General features: G+C 59.8%; 2 protein-coding genes across 4 annotated transcripts; both read left to right on the top strand.

Annotated features, from left to right (window-relative positions):
- The first annotated feature begins 510 nt into the window (after positions 1–510).
- LOC136000205 (tropomyosin alpha-3 chain) lies at positions 511–18,419 on the top strand. 3 transcript variants are annotated; one of them, XM_065653973.1, is made up of 10 exons: positions 511–711; positions 1,673–1,798; positions 7,024–7,157; positions 7,659–7,776; positions 7,968–8,038; positions 9,320–9,395; positions 9,838–9,900; positions 10,032–10,101; positions 11,620–11,698; positions 17,297–17,315. In XM_065653973.1, exons 1-10 carry the CDS (start codon positions 598–600, stop codon positions 17,298–17,300), a joined length of 855 nt encoding a protein of 284 aa, XP_065510045.1. In that variant the 5' UTR covers positions 511–597; the 3' UTR covers positions 17,301–17,315. The 3 variants fall into 3 exon arrangements, with proteins under 3 accessions (XP_065510045.1, XP_065510044.1, XP_065510046.1); XM_065653972.1 differs by lacking the exon at positions 17,297–17,315 and adding an exon at positions 12,255–12,583; XM_065653974.1 differs by lacking the exon at positions 11,620–11,698 and having other exon boundaries at positions 17,297–18,419.
- Positions 3,432–7,014, top strand: LOC136000224 (tropomyosin alpha-3 chain-like). Its single transcript, XM_065654002.1, has 2 exons — positions 3,432–4,280; positions 4,947–7,014. The coding sequence occupies exons 1-2, from the start codon at positions 4,149–4,151 to the stop codon at positions 5,061–5,063; spliced, it is 249 nt and encodes an 82-aa protein (XP_065510074.1). The 5' UTR covers positions 3,432–4,148; the 3' UTR covers positions 5,064–7,014.
- Positions 18,420–18,948: the final 529 nt, after the last annotated feature.

The raw sequence follows: 18,948 nt of genomic DNA, 5'->3' as shown, positions 1-18,948 counted from the left end.
GTCAGTGGATTCCTGGGGGGTTTGTCTCCCCCCGTGCTCCCCAAACAATTCGGGCCGGGGGCTGCTGTTAAGCCCCGGTTTAAAATAGCGCAAGGCAGAGCTTGGCCTTTCCCGCGCCGCCCCCGCGGGCCGGTAAATGTCACCCCGGGGGCCACCAAAGCACCGCAAACGGTGGGGTGAGAAACGGGGCGGGGAACCAACCCGGCTCAACGCCTGCCCGCGGGACGGCGCGTCCCTGCGCCACCGTGTCCCCGCGCCACCGTGTCCCCGCGCCACCGGCCAGGGTGTCCCGTGTCACGGGGCGGGGGGCCAGGACAATGCGGGACCCCCCGCTGCTTTTTATAACCGCCCCAGCTGTCCCCGAGAGCCCAAATAAGGCTGCGGCCGCCCGGACCCCCCCAGGGTGACAATGGCTCCTGAGCACAGACTTTTTGGGAAGGTGGGGAGGCGGCTCGGCCCAAGAAAGGCAAAGCCCCCGCGGCGGCCGGGGGGATAAAGCGGGCGGCAGGTGGTGGGCAGCGCCAGCCCTGCTGTGCCCGCTGTGCCCGCTGTGCCCGGTGTCCCTGGTGTCCCCGGTGTCCCCGGTGTCCCCCCAGGATGGAGGCCATCAAGAAGAAGATGCAGATGCTGAAGCTGGACAAGGAGAACGCGCTGGACCGCGCGGAGCAGGCGGAGGCCGAGCAGAAGCAGGCGGAGGAGCGGAGCAAACAGGTGCCGGGGGCTGAACCCCCCGCGATGGGGGTGTTGGGGGGCGATGGTTTCGGCTGCTCCCCGCGCTGGGCCGGGCTGGGACAGGGACAAGGGGCTGGGAGCTGCCACCGGCCCACGGCTCGGGGACAAGGTCCTGGTGCTGTGGGGCAGCCCAAGGGCTTCCCCAGCCAGCTGGGGACATGTGGGGCGGGAGGGAGGAGGTGGGGCAGGGCTGCCCCAGGATGGGGCAGGGGGTTGATGTGGGGCAGGGGGGATGATGTGGGGCAGGGCTGTCCCAGGAGGGGGCAGGAGGGATGATGTGGGGCAGGGCTGTCCCTGGGACGGGGCAGGGGGTTGATGTGGGGCAGGGCGTTGATGTGGGGCAGGAGGGTTGATGTGGGGCAGGGGGGATGATGTGGGGCAGGGAGTTGATGTGGGGCAGGAGGGTTGATGTGGGGCAGGGCATTGATGTGGGGCAGGGGGGATGATGTGGGGCAGGGGGTTGATGTGGGGCAGGGGGGATGATGGGGGGCAGGGGGTTGATGTGGGGCAGGGGGGATGATGTGGGGCAGGGGGTTGATGTGGGGCAGGGCGTTGATGTGGGGCAGGGGGGATGATGTGGGGCAGGGCGTTGATGTGGGGCAGGAGGGTTGATGTGGAGCAGGGGGGATGATGGGGGGCAGGGGGTTGATGTGGAGCAGGGGGGTTGATGTGGGGCAGGAGGGTTGATGTGGGGCAGGGGGTTGATGTGGGGCAGGAGTGTTGATGTGGGGCAGGGGGGATGATGGGGGGCAGGGCGTTGATGTGGGGCAGGAGGGTTGATGTGGAGCAGGGGGGATGATGTGGGGCAGGGGGTTGATGTGGGGCAGGGGGTTGATGTGGGGCAGGAGTGTTGATGTGGGGCAGGGCTGTCCCCGGGACGGGTCTCGGGCCGTTCGGGGGCCCCGGGGTGTCCCCCGCGGTGACGCCGCTGCCGCCCCAGCTGGAGGACGAACTGGCCGCCATGCAGAAGAAGCTGAAGGGGACGGAGGACGAGCTGGACAAGTACTCGGAGGCCCTGAAAGACGCGCAGGAGAAGCTGGAGCTGGCGGAGAAGAAAGCGGCCGATGTACGTCCGGGCTGCGGGCGGGACCGGGGTGGGGTCCCCCCTTGTCACCCCCCCGGGGACCGCAGCGCTTGGGGACCCTGAGACAGGGATGGAGCCGCGGTGGGGGCAGCGAGCAGCCCCTGGAGCGCGGGCCGTGGGGCGCACGCGTGTCCCCCGAGTCACGGCTGCTGTCACCAGGCAGGACGGAGCCCTCGTCCCCCGCCGGGCAGCGTGACAACGGCACAGCCCGGCTATTGTTGGCGGCCGTTTCCAGGAAAACAATGGCGCGAGGTGCCGGGTTTCAGCGCCGCCCGGCACGTGGCAGCGGCTGGTCCCGCTCGTCACCCGCCGGGACCCACAGCGACCGTCACCCCGCGGGGCCACCATCTGGGGACCCGGCGCTGATGTCCCCTCTGGTCACGCTGTGGGGACACCCCGGGGCACATCCCAGAGCTGGGCTGGGGGTGACGGTGTCATTGGGACGTCCTGGTGCTGGACTGGGGGTGATGGTGCCATCGGGGTGACGGTGTCATTGGGATGTCCCAGTGCTGGGCTGGGGGTGACGGTGCCATCGGGGTGACGGTGTCATCGGGGTGACGGTGTAATTGGGATGTCCTGGTGCTGGACTGGGGGTGACGGCGTCATTGGGGTGACGGTGCCATCAGGACATCCCGAGTCCCCCCGGACCCCCGGGTGCTCTGGCAGCCCCACAATTCGCTCGTGGCTCCTTGTCCCGGCCCCGCGAGCCCCGTCCCTCCCTCTCGCTCCTCGCTGCCATCGTCACTCTCTGTCCCTGCTGTCACAGAGCAGCCGCGTCTCGTCCCCCCCTTTCTGGTCACCTGGAGCCCCTTTTTGTGGCTCTCGGGGCCCCCCCGGGGCTCAGCGGGGTGGGATTTGGCCCCCGGGGTGCTGGAGCTGCCGCCCGGCTCCTCCAGCCGCTGTGTGGGTGCATTTTGGTCACCAGCTCATCCTGGGGGGACGTGACAAACCATTCGGCCCCCCCGCCCCAGCACACACACCCTGGGACACGTCCCTGCGCGGGGTGACACGGGGGGACGGCCCCGCACCCCCCTCCCGTTCCTTTGCCCCCCCGAAGCGCTGCCGGTCGAGCGGGGACGGCGACGGTGTCGGTGCCGTTTTCCTGAGCTCTCGGGGGCTCCGTGACCCCCGGCACGGACCGGGGGGTTTTGGCAACGTCCGGAGCCGCTGGCACCGCGGGACACGAGGGGTGGGGGCTGCAGGGTGAGGGGGCTGCACCCCATGGGGCAGGACGGGCATGTCCCTGGTCCCCATGCCATGTGGGGTAGGTCCCGGTGTCCCCATGCCCACATGGGGCAGGTGCCACTGGCCCCCCAGCCATGCGGGGCAGATCTTGGTGTCCCCAAGCCCCACATGGGGCAAGTCCTGGTGCCCCCATACCGATATAGGGCAGATCCCGGTGTCCCCGCACCAACATAGGGCAGGTCCCGGTGTCCCCAAGCCCCCTGTGGGGCAGGTCCTGGTGTCCTTATACCAGCATAGGGCAGGTCCCAACCACACGGAACAGGTCCCGGTGTCCCCCCAGCCATGTGGGGCAGATCTTGGTGTCCCCAAGCCCCCCGTGGGGGCAGGTCCTGGTGTCCCCATACCGATATAGGGCAGGCCCTGGTGTCCCCATACTGACATAGGGCAGGTCCCAGTGTCCCCAAGGCCCCTGTGCGGCACGTCCTGGTGTCCTCATACTGACATAGGGCAGGTCCCAGTGTCCCCAAGGCCCCTGTGCCGCACGTCCTGGTGTCCTCATACTGACATAGGGCAGGTCCCAGTGTCCCCAAGGCCCCTGTGCGGCACGTCCTGGTGTCCCCACACCAACATAGGGCAGGTCTCGGTGTCCCCAAGCCGCCTGTGGGGCAGGTCCTGGTGTCCCCATACCGATATAGGGCAGGTCCCAGTGTCCCCAAGGCCCCTGTGGGGCAGGTCCTGGTGTCCCCATACCGATATAGGGCAGGTCCCAGTGTCCCCAAGGCCCCTGTGGGGCAGGTCCTGGTGTCCCCGTACTGACATAGGGCAGGTCCTGGTGTCCCCAAGGCCCCTGTGGGGCACGTCCCGGTGTCCCCAGTCCCACACGGGACAGCTCCCGGTGTCCCCCCCCGTGGCCGTGTCCCGGTGTCCCGGGTGTCCCGGTGTCCCGGGTGTCCGGGTGTCCCGGGTGTCCCGGGTGTCCCCAGGCCCCGCCCCCGCGCAGCAGCTCCCCCGTCTCCATGACAACGCAGGACGGGAGGAGGAGGCGGGCGGAAGTGACGTCACTTCCCGGGCGGAGGCGCCGCGGCGGCGGGTTCCGGTATTTCAGGGCGGGGCGCGGAGCGGCGGGTGCGGGCCGGGCCGGTGCGGGATGGCGGGGGCCACCACGATTGAGGCGGTGAAACGCAAGATCCAGGTGCTGCAGCAACAGGCGGATGACGCCGAGGAACGGGCCGACCGCCTGCAGCGGGAGGTGGAGGCCGAGCGGCGCAACCGCGAGCAGGTACCGCCGGTACCGGAGGCCCGGGGAGGGGGATCCCGCAGCCCCGGGTGGGGTTTAGCGGAGGTGGAACCGGCGCGGGCCCCGGGGCGGCGGGAGCGTCGCGGGGTCCCCGGGCGGGTGTCGGTTCTTGGCGCTCCGGGCCCTGCGCCGCTCCCCACGGTGTCTGTGGGGACCGGGGTTCGAGTCCCGTCTCCCCCCAGCCCGTTCCGCCATGGGGTCGGTGCTGAGCGGTGACCGGAGCTGGAGGAACCAGTTGGTTCATCGGTGCCGGGCTCCGGGGCCGGTGTGGAGGTTGGCCCGGTTCCCGGGGGGGTCCCCCGGCTGCTTCTTGCGAGGGGAACGGGAGGAACCGGCCATCTTGTGCGGGCCCGTGTCGCAAGCGCGAAGGTGCGAGTGGCCTTGGCTGTGCTGGTGAAATGGAGGGGACGACGTGACCTCGGTGGGGACGCTGGGCTGGGGACCCCCAGGGTGTTGGGGACAGGGCTGGTGTCACTCTTGAGGAGCAACCGCAGCAGAATCTGAACTGGCGAGTCCCCGCCGGGTCGGTGTCACGGTGGGTGGGCGACACCAGGTGGGTGACCGGCTCGGATCCGAGGGCCGCTCTCTGCAGATTTCCTGCCGATTCCCTTCAAAACGCCAACCTGAGGCTTTCTCGTCCCTGGGCAGTGCCGCGGTGCCGCCGCTCGGGTTTTGCCGCTGAGGCCGGTGGCAGAAGCTCGTGCGGCGCGGAAGGACGAGGCCACTCCCCGAGCTCCGCTGGGCTCTTTCTTTGCAGCCACATAAGGAATTCTGCTGTAGTGCCGTTGTCATGGGAATGCGTGTGTTTCTCCCGGTGTTGCGGTGGCTCCTGCAGCCCGGGGTCCCTGTTTGGTCTCCGTGGTGGGGGGAGCGATGCTGAGCGCTGCCCTTGGCTTGTGGAGCTCCCGAAGGAAACCTGGAGTAACTGGGACGTGCTGCTGGGCCTGGAAGTGTCACCCCTGCGCTCTGGGGACACCCTGGCTGTGCCTAGCAAGGGGACACAGAGGGAAGGCGGTTCCTTAGAGCAAGGGCGATTTTTGGGGGGTGTGTTCAGGAATTCAGGGCTAAATGATGCGTTTGAGGAGGCTGGCGGTGCCGACGTGTCCCCATCCCCTGGGACACGGAGGAAACTCCCCACCTTGACAGCTCGTTGTTTGTGTCGAGCAGCGTCCTCCCCGGTTCAGTTTAATGTCTCTGTTTGTTCCTCTTTGAGCCGACCGCTTCCTCCGGAGAAGGGACGTGGGGGCAGCGGCTGCGGCGCGGCCTCGGTTGAATATCGGTGTTGGGCGCGGGAGGTGCTCATTGGAAAATCATTAGGGTTGGAAAAGGCCTTTAAGATCGACCCCAACCATGAACCAGCCCCACGTCCCTGAGAACCTCATCTCTGTTTATTTTCAAGCCCTCCAGGGATGGTGACTCCACCGCTGCCCTGGGCAGCCTGTTCCAACGCCCCACAGCCCTTTGGGGATGAAATTCCCCCAAATTTCCAATCTCAATCTCCCGGTGCATCTTGAGGCCATTTCCTCTCATCCTGTTGCTTGTTCCTTGGAAGCAGAGCCTGACACTTGTGTTTTTGCAACCTGGTTTTTGAAATACACTGGGGGAGGTGCCCAGCACCTTGTTGCCGGCTGGGGGGAAGCGCTCGGATGGGGAAGAGACCAGGAATTGTGTCGGCTCTAACACTGGCGCCTTTCATCGCTCTGCTCCTCCCTCCTCGGGCACTGTTGGAAGCAGCGTGTCCTTGCAGGCTGCTTTGTTCCGAGGAGCTGGAATATTTCATATACGCCCAGCACGTGGCTCTGGAGAAGATCACGGTGCTGCCGTGAAATGGCAGCAGCCTCGTCCGGCTTTGTACCAGCGCAGTGATCCCACCGCCGAGCGGGATTCCGTGCTCCCCGCTCGGGTGTTGGTGTCCCCGAAGCGTCGGGGTTGACATTTGGCTGCGAGCAGACGCCTCGTGGTCGACGGCGGTGCTGCCGTAACGGGCTCGGCCGGGGGGTGCAATGGTTTCTGAGCTCTGCCGGTTCGTTAAAGCCTCTATCGCTTTTTGCGGTCGCGCTTCTGGCAAACGCGCGGCGCCCGCGGGCTCTCAACAATTTCCCTGGCTGAACCAAGGCGGCTGTTGCTGGGGAACGGCCTCATCAACCTGTTTCGAGGCTGGATGAGGTGTCGTGGTTTTCTTTTTTTGCTCTTTCCCTGGGATTTTAGTGAATCGTGGGGAGGGAGGAAGCCCAGATCATGGGTTGGGGCTGTGCTGCCAGCAGCTCGGCTGACCTCTCAACCTGTTAATCCTTCTCACGTTGCCGACAAGCGGGCTCGTTCCGAGCGACGCTTCCGTCCGGCTCACCTGAGTAAACTGACCTGGTGCTAAATAGTCGCTGTCGCGGGGCGCTGGTAAACAGGGCTGTGACTGATGGCCTGGCGGGATTACAGCAGCTGCGGAGGAGCCTCGTTAGCGCTAAGTTGTCTACTTAGTGTTTATGGCTTAAACTGTCACATCAGCTCAAGCCGATGGGCGAGAAACCTGCGGGGTGACCGCAGAGCATGCGTGTGCGTGGAGCGCTGCAGAGCTTAACGTGCAAGCCGGCGGAGCCCCCGGCTTTGTCATGGCCGACGGAGCCCCCCGGCTTTGTTTTGGCTTCCCATGTGGTGCTGCTGACCCCAAATCAAACCCCGCGCTGGCTGAACCTGCCCCGACTGAGCCGCGCTCCTCTGCTCCCTCCAGGCCGAGGCCGAAGTGGCGTCTTTGAACCGTCGGATCCAGCTGGTGGAGGAGGAGTTAGACCGAGCCCAGGAGCGTCTTGCAACAGCCCTGCAGAAGCTGGAAGAGGCGGAGAAAGCTGCAGATGAAAGCGAAAGGTGAGCACAGGCTGCTGCTCTCACTCCATTCAAGATCTGGGACGTGTTCCGGCCTCTCGGGCTTCCCGGAGGGTGGGAAGTCGATACCACATCAAGGCTGGATGTGGGAGTTGGTCCCCGCTTAGGCGGAGCAACTAAAACAAAGCTCTTGGCCTTGAGCGGGTATCTTGGAACCCGAGGCGAGGGAGTGCTGTGCGCTACCGCATGTCGCCGCGTCCAGGAGGAGAAATCGGTGTTTTCTGGGCAGCACCACGTTTCCCTCGGGCTGGGGAAGCTTGGAGCTGCCCGAGTAACGCTGCATGGCTTGTTTAATTCCGAGCAATCGAGATTGCTGTAATAGTGTCAGCCCCGTGGCGTTTGCCTTCCTCTGCGCTCGGAGGTGTCGCGGCTCATCAAGAAGCAACATGATCCTGGGGTCAGACGCTCCAAAAACTCGTCGCACCGCCGGATTTTACAGGATGGGTTTATACATCTCCCCTTCCTGTGCTTTCTTTTGGGCAGAGGCATGAAAGTGATTGAAAACAGAGCTCTGAAGGATGAGGAGAAGATGGAGCTGCAGGAGATCCAGCTCAAGGAAGCCAAACACATCGCGGAGGAGGCGGATCGGAAGTACGAGGAGGTGAGAGCCTGGGACACTCTGGTCCAGCTAAGCCTGGCCTAGGAGAGGCGGCTCAGCTTCCTGCTGATGGGGTTTTCCTCGGCAAACCTTGGCTGAGCTCCCTCGGTGCTTCCCTTCTCCAGTGACTCCTGCAGATGTTCCCTTTACTGTCTACGAGCAGCAAATCATCTTCCTTCCGTTCTTCCTTCCAGGTTGCTCGGAAACTAGTGATCATAGAAGGTGATCTGGAGCGGACCGAGGAGCGAGCCGAGCTCGCAGAGTCGTGAGTAATCCGCTTGCACGTCACCGGCACGTTCACCTTCGCATGGGAACTAACACGGCATTTCTAACCTTGTTACACAAGGCCTGAAGCACAGGGTGGCTTTAGATCCTCAGGTGGGAAAGAATTGGAAGCGCTTTCCTGTTTGGAACGGAATTAATTCCACTGAGGATGTGGAATTTGCAGTGACGTGATTGTTCTGCCCCTTTGCACGGAGGGACTCCCTGGTTACTGGAGGATCCTCCGCGTGGTGTTCACCGGCATGGCTTTGTACAGCTCACGAGATCCTTGCACGGGAGCGCACGGCGCTTGTCCGAAAGCAGCACGTGGGGCGTCCGAGGGCAGAACTGTGGCCGAGCTTGGTCTCTGGCCTCTTCAAAGAATATTTGCAGTAACCGTGACAGCCTTGGGCACTGCTGAGCAGCAAGCTGGGCTCCTCCACCCAGAGCAGACACACAAATTGTGGCGTCTGGGCTCCTTTCACGTGTCTGGATGCTTTAGCTGCTCCTCGAGGAGCCGGTCAGGGCATTTTCTGTGCTCTAGGCCTTGTCTAACAAAGTCGGTGTGGATGCAGCAGTAGCACTGTGCTTCCTGCCCAGACGCGCATGTCGTGACCATGACTTCTTTGTGTTCTTCCCCTGCCCCCTTTTTTTGTTTTGTTTTTTGCTCTGTGGTGGTGTGTTTTTGGTGCTCCTTTTGACCCTTGTCCCCACCCGGCTTGTGCCATCGTGTGACCGTCACTAACAGTCGTTGCCGGGAGCTGCAGGAGCAGATCAGAGTGATGGACCAGAACTTGAAGTGTCTGTCTGTTGCCGAAGAAAAGGTACTAACCTTTCCCTCCTCGAACCATTAAACCAGAACTCCTGTGGTCTTCTTGCTACGCTCCTTCCCTCAGCTTAACTGTGTCTTTCTCTCTCCTGGAATGTTCTGTCCTCTCTGCCCTGAGTGGCGGTGGCTGTCCGTCCGTTTGTCTGTCAGAGCAGCTTCCCTTGTACAGCAAATTAAACGTGCTGTTTCTACTGGAAGACTCCGGGTCCAGCAGAAATCCGTGTCCACATCTCAGCGCCCCGCGCATGCGCTGGCAGGATATTCAGAGTGGGGATTTGGGGGCAGGAAGGGAACTTGCTTTCTGCAAAAAAGCGTGTTCCCATCCAGTCTGACCAGACAGCCTCCCAAAGAACTTCCCGCTCTTCCCTGCACGTGGATTCACTTCTTGTCTCTCCTGTCTTTCCCTCCTGCTTCTTTTCCTTTTTTTCTCCCCCCTTTCTTTATAAAACCCCGCAGTAAATGTTCCGAGCTGGAAGAAGAGCTGAAGAATGTCACCAACAATCTCAAGTCTCTTGAGGCTCAGGCTGAGAAGGTAGGGCTGCTCGTCCGAGGGCCAGAAACATTTCTGTTTTGCTAGGAGGGCGTGAGCCAGCAGAGCACCCCCTGGGATGGAAATGATGCAACCGCAGCCTTAAACAAGCCCGGGGAGCTGTGCTGCTCTCCGGGAGAACCAAGGCTTTCGGTGCCGAGCTGGTGTTGGGGGTGAAGCCGCAAGTGCGGGAGGTCGCTGCCCTTCCCCGCCTCGGGGCCGACTCCACCAGCCAAGCTGTTGATGCTGCCGGGATGGGAATTTTTCTGCGCCCGAGTTTGACGTGTGTGGTGTGGGATTTGCTGCCTGACCTGGTTCTCCTGGACTAGGGCCGGGGTGTGAATGAGCCCCAGGTGGAAGTTTCTGGAGGCATTTGGGCTGCAGGGAGGAGTTTTGTGGGAGATCCCTGGGGCTGCTGGTTGCTGACTCCTCTCCTTTTCCACAGTACTCTCAAAAAGAGGATAAATACGAAGAAGAGATCAAGATCCTGACTGATAAACTCAAAGAGGTGAGCGACCACCTTGGGATGATTTGGGAGAGACGCGGGGGGTGGGAGGCGTCACCTCCTCAGGCCGATGCCTCTTGTCCTTTGCTGCATCCCAAAACTGCTGTGTTCACTGGTTCGCATCTCTCTGGCAGGCGGAGACCCGCGCTGAATTCGCCGAACGCTCCGTAGCCAAGCTGGAGAAGACCATCGATGATTTGGAAGGTACGTTCTGGGGACGGGAAGCCAAAAAAATATGTGGTGGGGAGTTGGGGAGCTGAAGAAGGTTCTTTCCCGGGTGGCTGGAGAGTGGAGACGCTGCTCTGGTCCTTGGAGCGCGACCTGGTGAGGCCGGGTGCCTCGGGAGCTTGTTTTCCTCTGAAAACGGTTCTGCTGCTTCCGATCCAAACACCGTGCTCTGTCTGATAGCGACAGATAGCGTGGCTGGTGCTATCTCGGCTGTGATGTCCTCAGGAGTGCAGCTGGGTTCCTCTGCTCCAGCTTAACCCGTTTTAAGGAGCGGCAGAGGAGAGAAAACAAAAAAGCCTCAGCTCACTAGGAATTGGTTACGATAACGTATTTATGCGCAGGATCTCATGCAAGTCAACCTGAGTAGGTAGTGAGGCTTGAAAGAAGCCTCAGGACTCCCCAGTATCGATCTTGGCTCAAGACTAAATCACCAGAAGCCGCCTTTGTGTGGTGCGGCACTCAGCCCGTGCCGAGGACAGGTTCCTGTCCTCCTCCCCGTCCTTGGCTTCTCAGAATCCCACCTTTCCCCAAGCCGTGGCAGGAGAAAGTTCCACCCGCTTCCCTTAAATCCGACGCCGTGGGCCAGATTCTTCTGTGGCTGGTAAACCCAAACTCTTCCAGGCCTCCTGCCTCCACCACAGCATGTGCCTTTGTGGTTTTGTAGCGCCAGGTCTTGGAGATTCAAAGCCACATCCCACTGTCTGGAGTCACTCAGGAGGTTGGTTTCTTTTATCTAGAAATAGCAGCAGTGTCAGCTGAGCTGTTCCAGAACCACAGCCAAGCAGCAATCTGAGCCACCTCACGCTGCAGGGCGAGCTTTGATTTGAGAACTGCAAAAACTCCTCCAGAAATCCCTCGCGTGCTCCCCTTGGCGGGGAGCTGGCTCCGGTCTCCAGCCTCGCTGCTGCCGTGACCTGGTTTGTGACAAGCGACAAAGTTCTTGCTGTTAACAACATTCCCAGCTGTGCTGTCACCAGCTCTGCGCAGGGAGGGCGTCAGGAGTTTTTGGGATTGCCGCCTCTACCCGAGGCGGGTGATCTCTGCTCCGTTATCTGATGGAGAACACGGGTGGGGCCTTTTTGGCTCACCCTGCGTCCTACAAAATGGGAATTTCCCCTCTACCCAGGACGATTACAAGACTGACTTCTCCCAAGCAGGTGTTTGTGTTGAGGCTGAAGGTGAGAACAAAGCAGCTCAGTGGATCTGCTCCAAAGGGCTGGAGCTGCCTTCACCGTGAACCCGTCAGCGGTTCTTGCTGACCCTGCTGGGCAGCTCGTTCTCACGAGTTTGGGTTCTTGGAGCTGGTTTGGAGTCCTGGAAGGCACTTACTGCTCAGACCGTCATCAGGAACTAAGCCAGAGTCGCCATGGCTCCACATCTAACTTCATTTTCTCTTGTTCATGAACCCTATACTGCTTCCCTTGCCCCAGGGTGTTTTCAACTCCTGCCTTCCCTCATTGTTTGCCTTTTATTCTCCTCCTAAACCTCTTCTAGATGAGCTCTATGCCCAGAAACTGAAGTACAAAGCAATTAGTGAGGAACTGGACCACGCCCTGAATGACATGACTTCCATGTAAATATGAGCTGGCTGGTGTTTGCCTCTCGCTTCAGCGGGCCGGACCGCCAGAGCTTGCTTGGTGTGCTGTGATTTTTTTTTTTTTTTTTTTGTGTAGTTTGGAGAATCAACGGCGCTGCGCGGTCGAGGTTACTTCTACAGATCTGTGTCCCCGGGGTTTGCGGGAGTTTCCCCGCAGCATGATGTGCACTGACTCGAGGTCTGCATGCGTAACACCAAGCGCTGTGCTGGCCCCAAAGGGTTTGGGCTTGAACTCTCTCCGAGCGCAGTTCCCAGTCTCAGGGTTCCTCCTGGATAAGCGCTCGAGTGGATTCTTTGGGAATTGCCGTGAACTGATCTGTGGAAGTAGCTGGACTCTTGTCTTTCCGCTACGGGGCTTTTTGTTGGGATTTGCGGCGGGTTCTAACAGCTGCTCCTCACCGCTAACCTGCAGAAACCAGGCGCTGCGGAGGACGAGCCTTAACGCAGCACCCAAAACCTCCCCAAGCCACGTTTGCCGTGCACAAACACTTCAGCTCCTCTTAAAATCGGTGTCTCCTTCTGTCTCACGCAGATAAGTCTCGCGATTCCAAACTCCGCTTTGGATTTGCCTCTCTGCACCTGCACCCTGCGTTCACGCTCTCGTCACCTCGCTCTGAATTCCAGCCCCTTTTTCCCCGTTATTGTGCGCGGGGCGTCCCTGGGAACGCTGAAGCTTCGCAGCAGCAGCGGCCCCCCGGTTTTGCTGCACTTGCCCCCAAACAAAGCTCCCTCTGTGCGAGCCGACGTGCCAGACACGGCCGTGCTCGGCGGGGCTGCCCTTTCACTGTCTGCGCGTAGCTGGGAGTGTGTTGTTCTCATCTGCATATCTTGTGTAGAGCCATAAAGCTCCTTTTGTATTTCTCTTGCCTCTCGCTTGAGCATGATGTCACCTTTTCTGAAGGAAAACAACTCGCGGATAAATCGAACGGCTGGTGCTTTTGAGAAACGGGTTTTTAGTGGCCGCTCGCTGCTTCAGAGTAACAGTTCCGATGTTGCCTTCAAACCCTCGGTGGAATACACAGACCGCATTAACGCGCTGGGTTATTTTTCCTTTTGGGTGTCTTGCTGGCCCCTGGAATCGCAGCATGTTCCGTAGGGTCGAGAGGAGGCTGGGGTTTGTAGCACAAAGCGCTGTGCCTGCTTCAGCCTGGCCGAGAACACTCCTTCACCGGCACTGCTGCCAAACGCTGGCTCGCAGCGGGAAGTCACGGCGCTGATAGTCGCCAGGGCACCGGCAGGGCGTGAAACAATAAATATTGAGTGAGCTCTGGCTGGTTTCCAGCTGGTGTGAGGCGGGGGGTGATTTATGGGTACCGGAGCCAGGGAATCCACGTTTTGCAGAGTCCCCCCGTCCCTGTGTGAGGTTTGGGGATGACGGGATCCCCCCCCCGGGAGCTTTACACCGAGCACCGCAGCCTTGCAAACACTTGCCGCGCGTCACTGCTGCTGCTCCGGTGTCATAAACACCCGCCGGCCTCTCGTTAACTGTATGTGCTGCCTCGTGGCGGCTCGTCAAATGCTCTTTCCTTTCTGGATCGGTTCGCCCGCCGCAGCGCCCGAAGAGCCCTTCGTGACCAGAGTTTTGATGAGATGAGACACCTCCCGTGGTTTCCTCAGGTTTGTGTCGCCCCGTTCTCCGCAGCGAGGACAGCCGGACACGCTGAGCTGCCCCAGCCTGTTCTCCCTCTGTGTCAGGGCTGGGTGGGGAAGGGGGCGTCATTCCCACCGGGAATTTCAAAGGATAACAGCTTGGAAAGCTCTGGCAGGCGGTGATCTGACTCTCCTGGGGTTTGGGGCAATCCTCCAGGCCCTGGAAGCACAAAACAAGAACCCACAGCTCCTCAGGAGCTGAACGTGCAGCTGGAGTCGGGGTTTAGATCCCGAGGGAGGGCCAGGGCTTTTGTCACGGGGGGGCGTGGAGGTTCCCAGCCCGGTTTTTGGCTGCCAGCTCTCACCGGTGGGAGGTGACACCCTCCCCTGGTGAAACGGCCTCTCTCCTCGCCAGGAGGTCCCATTTATTCCTGACTCACCCTGCGTGGAGCCGGTGGCTCTGCTGTTGGCAGCGGTGTCGCAAGCGATGTTATCAAAGGCTGCAGCTCCTCCCGTGGAGCTCCGCGCTGGGTGGTGGATGGACGGGTGGGTGGGTGATGCAACGACTCCCCAGGAGGTTTCGAGCGGCTTCTGGTCTGACTGGGTGGCCAGGCTTGTGCAGGCTGGTTACTGGGAGCTGGGCTGTGGGCTCGGGAGCCATACAAACGTGGATGAGCTGACCAGGAGGCTCAGGGCCGCGTGGACAGACGGATGGAAGCGCCGCCCCGTGGGCTGCGTGGAGAAGGGAGCCGGCCAAGCACTGGAGCGAGCCCCAGCAGCAAGCGTTCCACCTCGAGGAGCTGTTCCTGAGGTCTAGGAAGGGTCGTGCTAATTAATTACTTCAGTCTGGGTCGATTATCAGCCCCCTGATCACCTGGGGCTGCAGACTGGCCTTGGGGTCCCCACCTCCCTTCACGGGGGCTGGAGAGCGAGTCCCCACCAGTGGTAGCAGCTGATGTGCACGGTGGGATCTGGTGTAGGCCAGGATGGGGGGTACATGTCCCCCATACCCCAAATTCCCTCAGCTTCTAGTGGTGGGACAGAAATTGTTGGCTTCTCTGGCTGGTGCTTGGTCCCTCGGTGGCTTTAACAAAGGGACAATCAGTCGGTGTCACTGCCCGGTGTCCTGTGGAGGGACGTGCGGCTGTGGCGGGTGCTCAGGGGAGTTTTTCCCCAGTTTTCTGGTGCACTGGAGGGACTGGGCTGAGACTGGAGTGGGCGACGTGCTCAGGCTGCTCCACGTGAACAGCGCGACTCAGCGTCCTCAATCTTAACCTGGCCAGATCGTGTTCAAGAGCAAAATATCCCTGGGCTGAGAGCGTTGAGGAATGGTGAGGATCCCCTTCAGAAAACGCCCTGGATTCCAGGGACTGTCTCGTATGAGGGTTTGAGGAGAAGCCCAAGCCCAGCAGGAGCTTCTCTGCTTGCCCATCGGGCAGAGGGGGGTTAGTTCTGCTGGGCTGGAAGCTGTCGGACGGATTTTCCCCAAATGTAGGAACTGGAGTTGGCAGGAACTTGCCCATGTCGATGGGCAGAGAGAGATGCTGAACTTGGTTCTCCGTGGGGGCTCGTTGTGGCTGACAGGACAGTGGTGAGAGGTGACGTGTCCCAGAGAGGATCAGGCTGGTCCTGCCCGTCCCTGGAGCTGCTGCTGAGCACACCGGCCTGGAACCAGCCCTGGGGATGAATGCGGCCGCTGGAGCCCCGGGGGGATGAGAGGAAATGGCCTCAAGTTGCGCCAGGGGAGGCTGAGGTTGGAAATTCAGGATAATTTCTTCCCCAAAGGGCTGTGGGGCGTTGGAACAGGCTGCCCCGGGCAGTGGTGGAGTCACCATCCCTGGAGGGGTTGAAAATACAGAGAGATGAGGTTCTCAGGGACGTGAGTGGGTTAATGCTTGGACTCCATGACCTTGAGGGGCTTTTCCAACCAAAACGACTCTGTGACGGGGTCCGGTGGGAGGTGACGACTGTTCAGATGCAGCAGCAGTTTGTACCCCGCTCATTTACTTGTTCTGGGGCAGGCACAAACCAGGAGCCTGTGCTCCAGAGCTTCCCCTGCCCTATACCCGAAGCCTTCAGGCCTTGTCTAGACGTGGTGGGTTCTTAGAGTCACACATGAGCTGCTGTTGCTCCCAGTTGATCCGGAGTCCCTGTCCCACCGTTCCAACCCGCTGCTGCATGGCGCGGCTCGCTCTGGAAGGTACTTCTGGTTCAGCCGTGGTCAGTCGGATTTCTCTCCTCTGCAAAGTGCTCCACAGGCTTCCAGCGCATCCCATGTTTCTTGGGTACGGCCCAGCCCACAGCTCCTCTTCTGGTGTGCTCCTTTCCTCTTCTCTTCTGGTGTGCTCCTCTTCCTCTCTTTGCCTTCGCAAGCCCTTGGCAGCGCTTCCATTTCTGGCGGCACTTCCATTTCAGCCCGCACGCGACTCCCTCGGATCTTCCTGAGCTGAAATACAAGTTAGAGCAACATAAACCTTTGTCCTTGGCCTCGGCCTGACCCTTGGAGGCACAAGTTACGGAGACAACTTACCTGATGTGCTCGTCTTGGTCCTTTACTAACCTCCCCTCTCTCTGTTTTTCTCTCTTCCTCTTGTTCCCCTCGTCCCGTTGCCGCTGCAGAGCGTCTGTACAGCCAGCTTGAGAAAAACCGCCTGCTCGCTAACGAGCTGAAGTTAACGCTGCATGATCTGTGTGACTGAGAAGGGGCCCCACTAATGCCATTAAACGAGCTTATTGCGACCACCCGTGCGCCGTGGACCACACTGAAATCTGATCGTTTCTTAAGACTGGCAGACTTGCACATTTTACGCAATCGCTGCTGTTTAACGGTGCACTTGAATTTATCCTCTAATTTATTGAAGTTTGGTTTTTTTGAATTATGGTAACCTCTATTCTTGGTGAAGTAACCGTTGGCTGTTTTTTGAGTATTTTTCCCTTGTCCAGGGGGTCCTGCCTGGTCCCTCCATGGAACCAGAACAGCTGCACCCCCCAAGAGAGGGCTGGGCTGAATTTAGGCTTCTATCTGCTGGAAGATGCCTGTCGAGCGCTACGCTTTAATTTCCCATTAGCTGAATGATTTCCTGCTGCGTGGAACGATGCCTTCTAACAATAAACGACTGACCTCGCGGTCTGTAAGACGCTGCAAACCTGTAGTACCTTCCTGTAGAGTCGAGTCCTAACGTAGGTTTGGGGGACTCGGTCAGCGCAGAACGGGTCCGGAAAGCTCATGAAAAGCCAAGTCTTAAAATTCACGTCGTGAAGCTGTGTTTAAAAGCCGCTAGCGCTCTAGGATGGTGGTTTCTGCCCCGGGGAGGGTGGGAAGTGGCTTTGAGGAGCCTCCTGTCCCTAAAGGGCGTCTCGTCCGCAGCCGGCGTCCCAGCGCGTGCAGCTCATCAGCGACATGGGCGGGCTCACCTTTGGAGTCAAGCCCACCTAGAGCGGTACTTGCTGGTCTGAGCTCTCCTCCCGGCTTAAGGAACACGTGAGAACCGCCTGCCTGCGGTCTTGGGCGGTCGCAACGCCCCCGCTTCCACTCGCTCCGCTGCCTTCACTTTGGAAACGGCTCTTTTTCCCCCCCCGGTTTGCTCCCCGCTCGGTAGCGACGGTCCCGGTGACCGGCTTGGCATCTCTGTCCCGCGCTGGGGGAAACGGGGGGAGCGCAGCCGTGGATCTGGGGGTGTAAATCCAAGCATCAAAGCGTGTGTTTTACCTCTGTGCTGCTCTCGGGTGGCGGCTTGCTGGGCCACGGCGGGGCTGGCTGCGTGGGAGCGTTGAAGCCCTGGGGAAGGCACCTGCATGCAAAAAAAATAAAATAAAACGCTGGGTAAAGGTAAATCAACTGGGAGCACCCGTGATGCGACAGCTGCAAACCCACCAGGTAACCCCAGAGCTTCCCCGCACACCCAGCCGGGCGCCGAAGCTTTTCCGCGGCCGAAACCTTCCCCGGCTGGCTTGGTAACTCTGGCCTCTTTGTCTCCTTGCCAGATAAACTGAAATCCACCAAAGAGGAGCATCTGTGCACGCAAAGGATGCTGGACCAGACCCTGCTCGACCTGAACGAGATGTGAGGGACCCCCGCGATGCCGCCGCTTGGCCTCTAACCCTGCGCCAACACTTCACTGTCCGTCGCCAACTTCACCAAACGCATTATTTTGTGGGTTTTTTTGATTTTTTTTTTTTTTTTTTTTTTTTTCTCCTAATTCGCCTCAGGGTTAAAGGCCACCAGGCTGGGCAAAGCTTCAAATTAAGGGAAATAAACAATGCAATAAGGTTTTGGGGAGCATGTTTGAGATGTATACATTTTGTAACTACCTTTTTTTTTTTTTTTTTTGGTAAACATTCCAAATGACTCTTGAGGCTGGGGAGCTCAACTTCAAAGCTCTTGGCTTTAAAAATTCGGTGTTAACCTTGTGTTAATCAGCTCCGCTTGGGCAGGGGAAGGAGGGGGTGACGGTTCCTGGCTTTGGGCCACTAAATCCCAGTAGCCGGGCCAGGGATTGGGAGCCTGTTTGGGGAAAACTTCCTTTCCAGGAGCTATTTGCCAAAAGAGCTCAATTTTTCAGCTTTAAGATAACTCTGTTGTGAAGAAGCAACTTGGGCAAAGGGAGACTTGTTCTTTTTCTTTTCTTTTTTTTTTTTTTTTTAAAGCCGAACCTGTTAATCTGAACAATTGAACCTTCACGGGCGTTTTTTCCCTTCAATCCCCCACCGTTGGCCACTTATTTTTATCGGAAAAGCCGCGGCCGCTCTAACCCGCTGCGACGCGGGGTTTAATTTGCCTTCAACCACGTGCCGACGCTTTATCGCTCGTCGCTGGGTCACGCTTAACAGCTTCAGCACAGCCGCCTTGTTTTCTTGGGAAAATGTTATTTGTCTTTTTTTGCCTGTTTTGGTTTTTTTTTTTGGTTTTTTTCCCCCTTTTCGCTGACGTGTCGCGTGTGTGACCTGGAGCCGCGTCCAGGCGCCTTCGCTTGCGCTCGGAGCAGCTTTAGGGGCCGATCCGGGGAAAAATGAAACCATATCGAAGCGTTTTGATACTAAATTGAAGAAAAAAAAAAAAGATAATAATTGTCTTATCGTCTTTTGAAATAAAAATCCAATCCCTCTACAGTGGCTGCGGAGCTTTACTGGGGGGTGTGTGTGGGGAAAATGAAAAGCTGCGCCCCTCAGGGCTCCAAAGCGGGCTTGTGGGGGGCGAGTTCTCCGTTTTTTATCTCAGCCCTTCACGGGAAGCCGCTGCCCCCCGCGGTAATTAATTCCCAGTAATTAACTCCCAGTGATTAACTCCCGTGGGCTCAGCGCGCATGCGCAGAGGGAGGGGGGCGAGCGACGCGCGGCGGCTGCGCGGGAAAGGGGAGTGGGCGTGGCCACAGCGCGCGGGGGTGGGTGGGAGTGGGCGTGGCCACCGCGCATGCGCAGCGCCGGAAGGCGGGAAGGCGGGAAGGCGGGAAGGCGGGAAGGCGGGAAGGCGGGAAGGCGGGAAGGCGGGAAGGCGGGAAGGCATCGCTCGCCGGTGCCATTTAATAAAATAATAATAATTCCTCTACAAGAACAAAGACGTTAACGTGCGAGCGGCGTCTTGCTAATCACACTACGTCGTAGAAGCTGGAGTTTTAGGTGATAAGAAAATTAAAGCT

The sequence above is a fragment of the Caloenas nicobarica genome, chromosome 31, assembly GCF_036013445.1.
Source record: "Caloenas nicobarica isolate bCalNic1 chromosome 31, bCalNic1.hap1, whole genome shotgun sequence".
In the NCBI taxonomy this organism is placed as follows: domain Eukaryota; kingdom Metazoa; phylum Chordata; class Aves; order Columbiformes; family Columbidae; genus Caloenas; species Caloenas nicobarica.
This window is presented reverse-complemented; position numbering and strand designations above follow the sequence as displayed.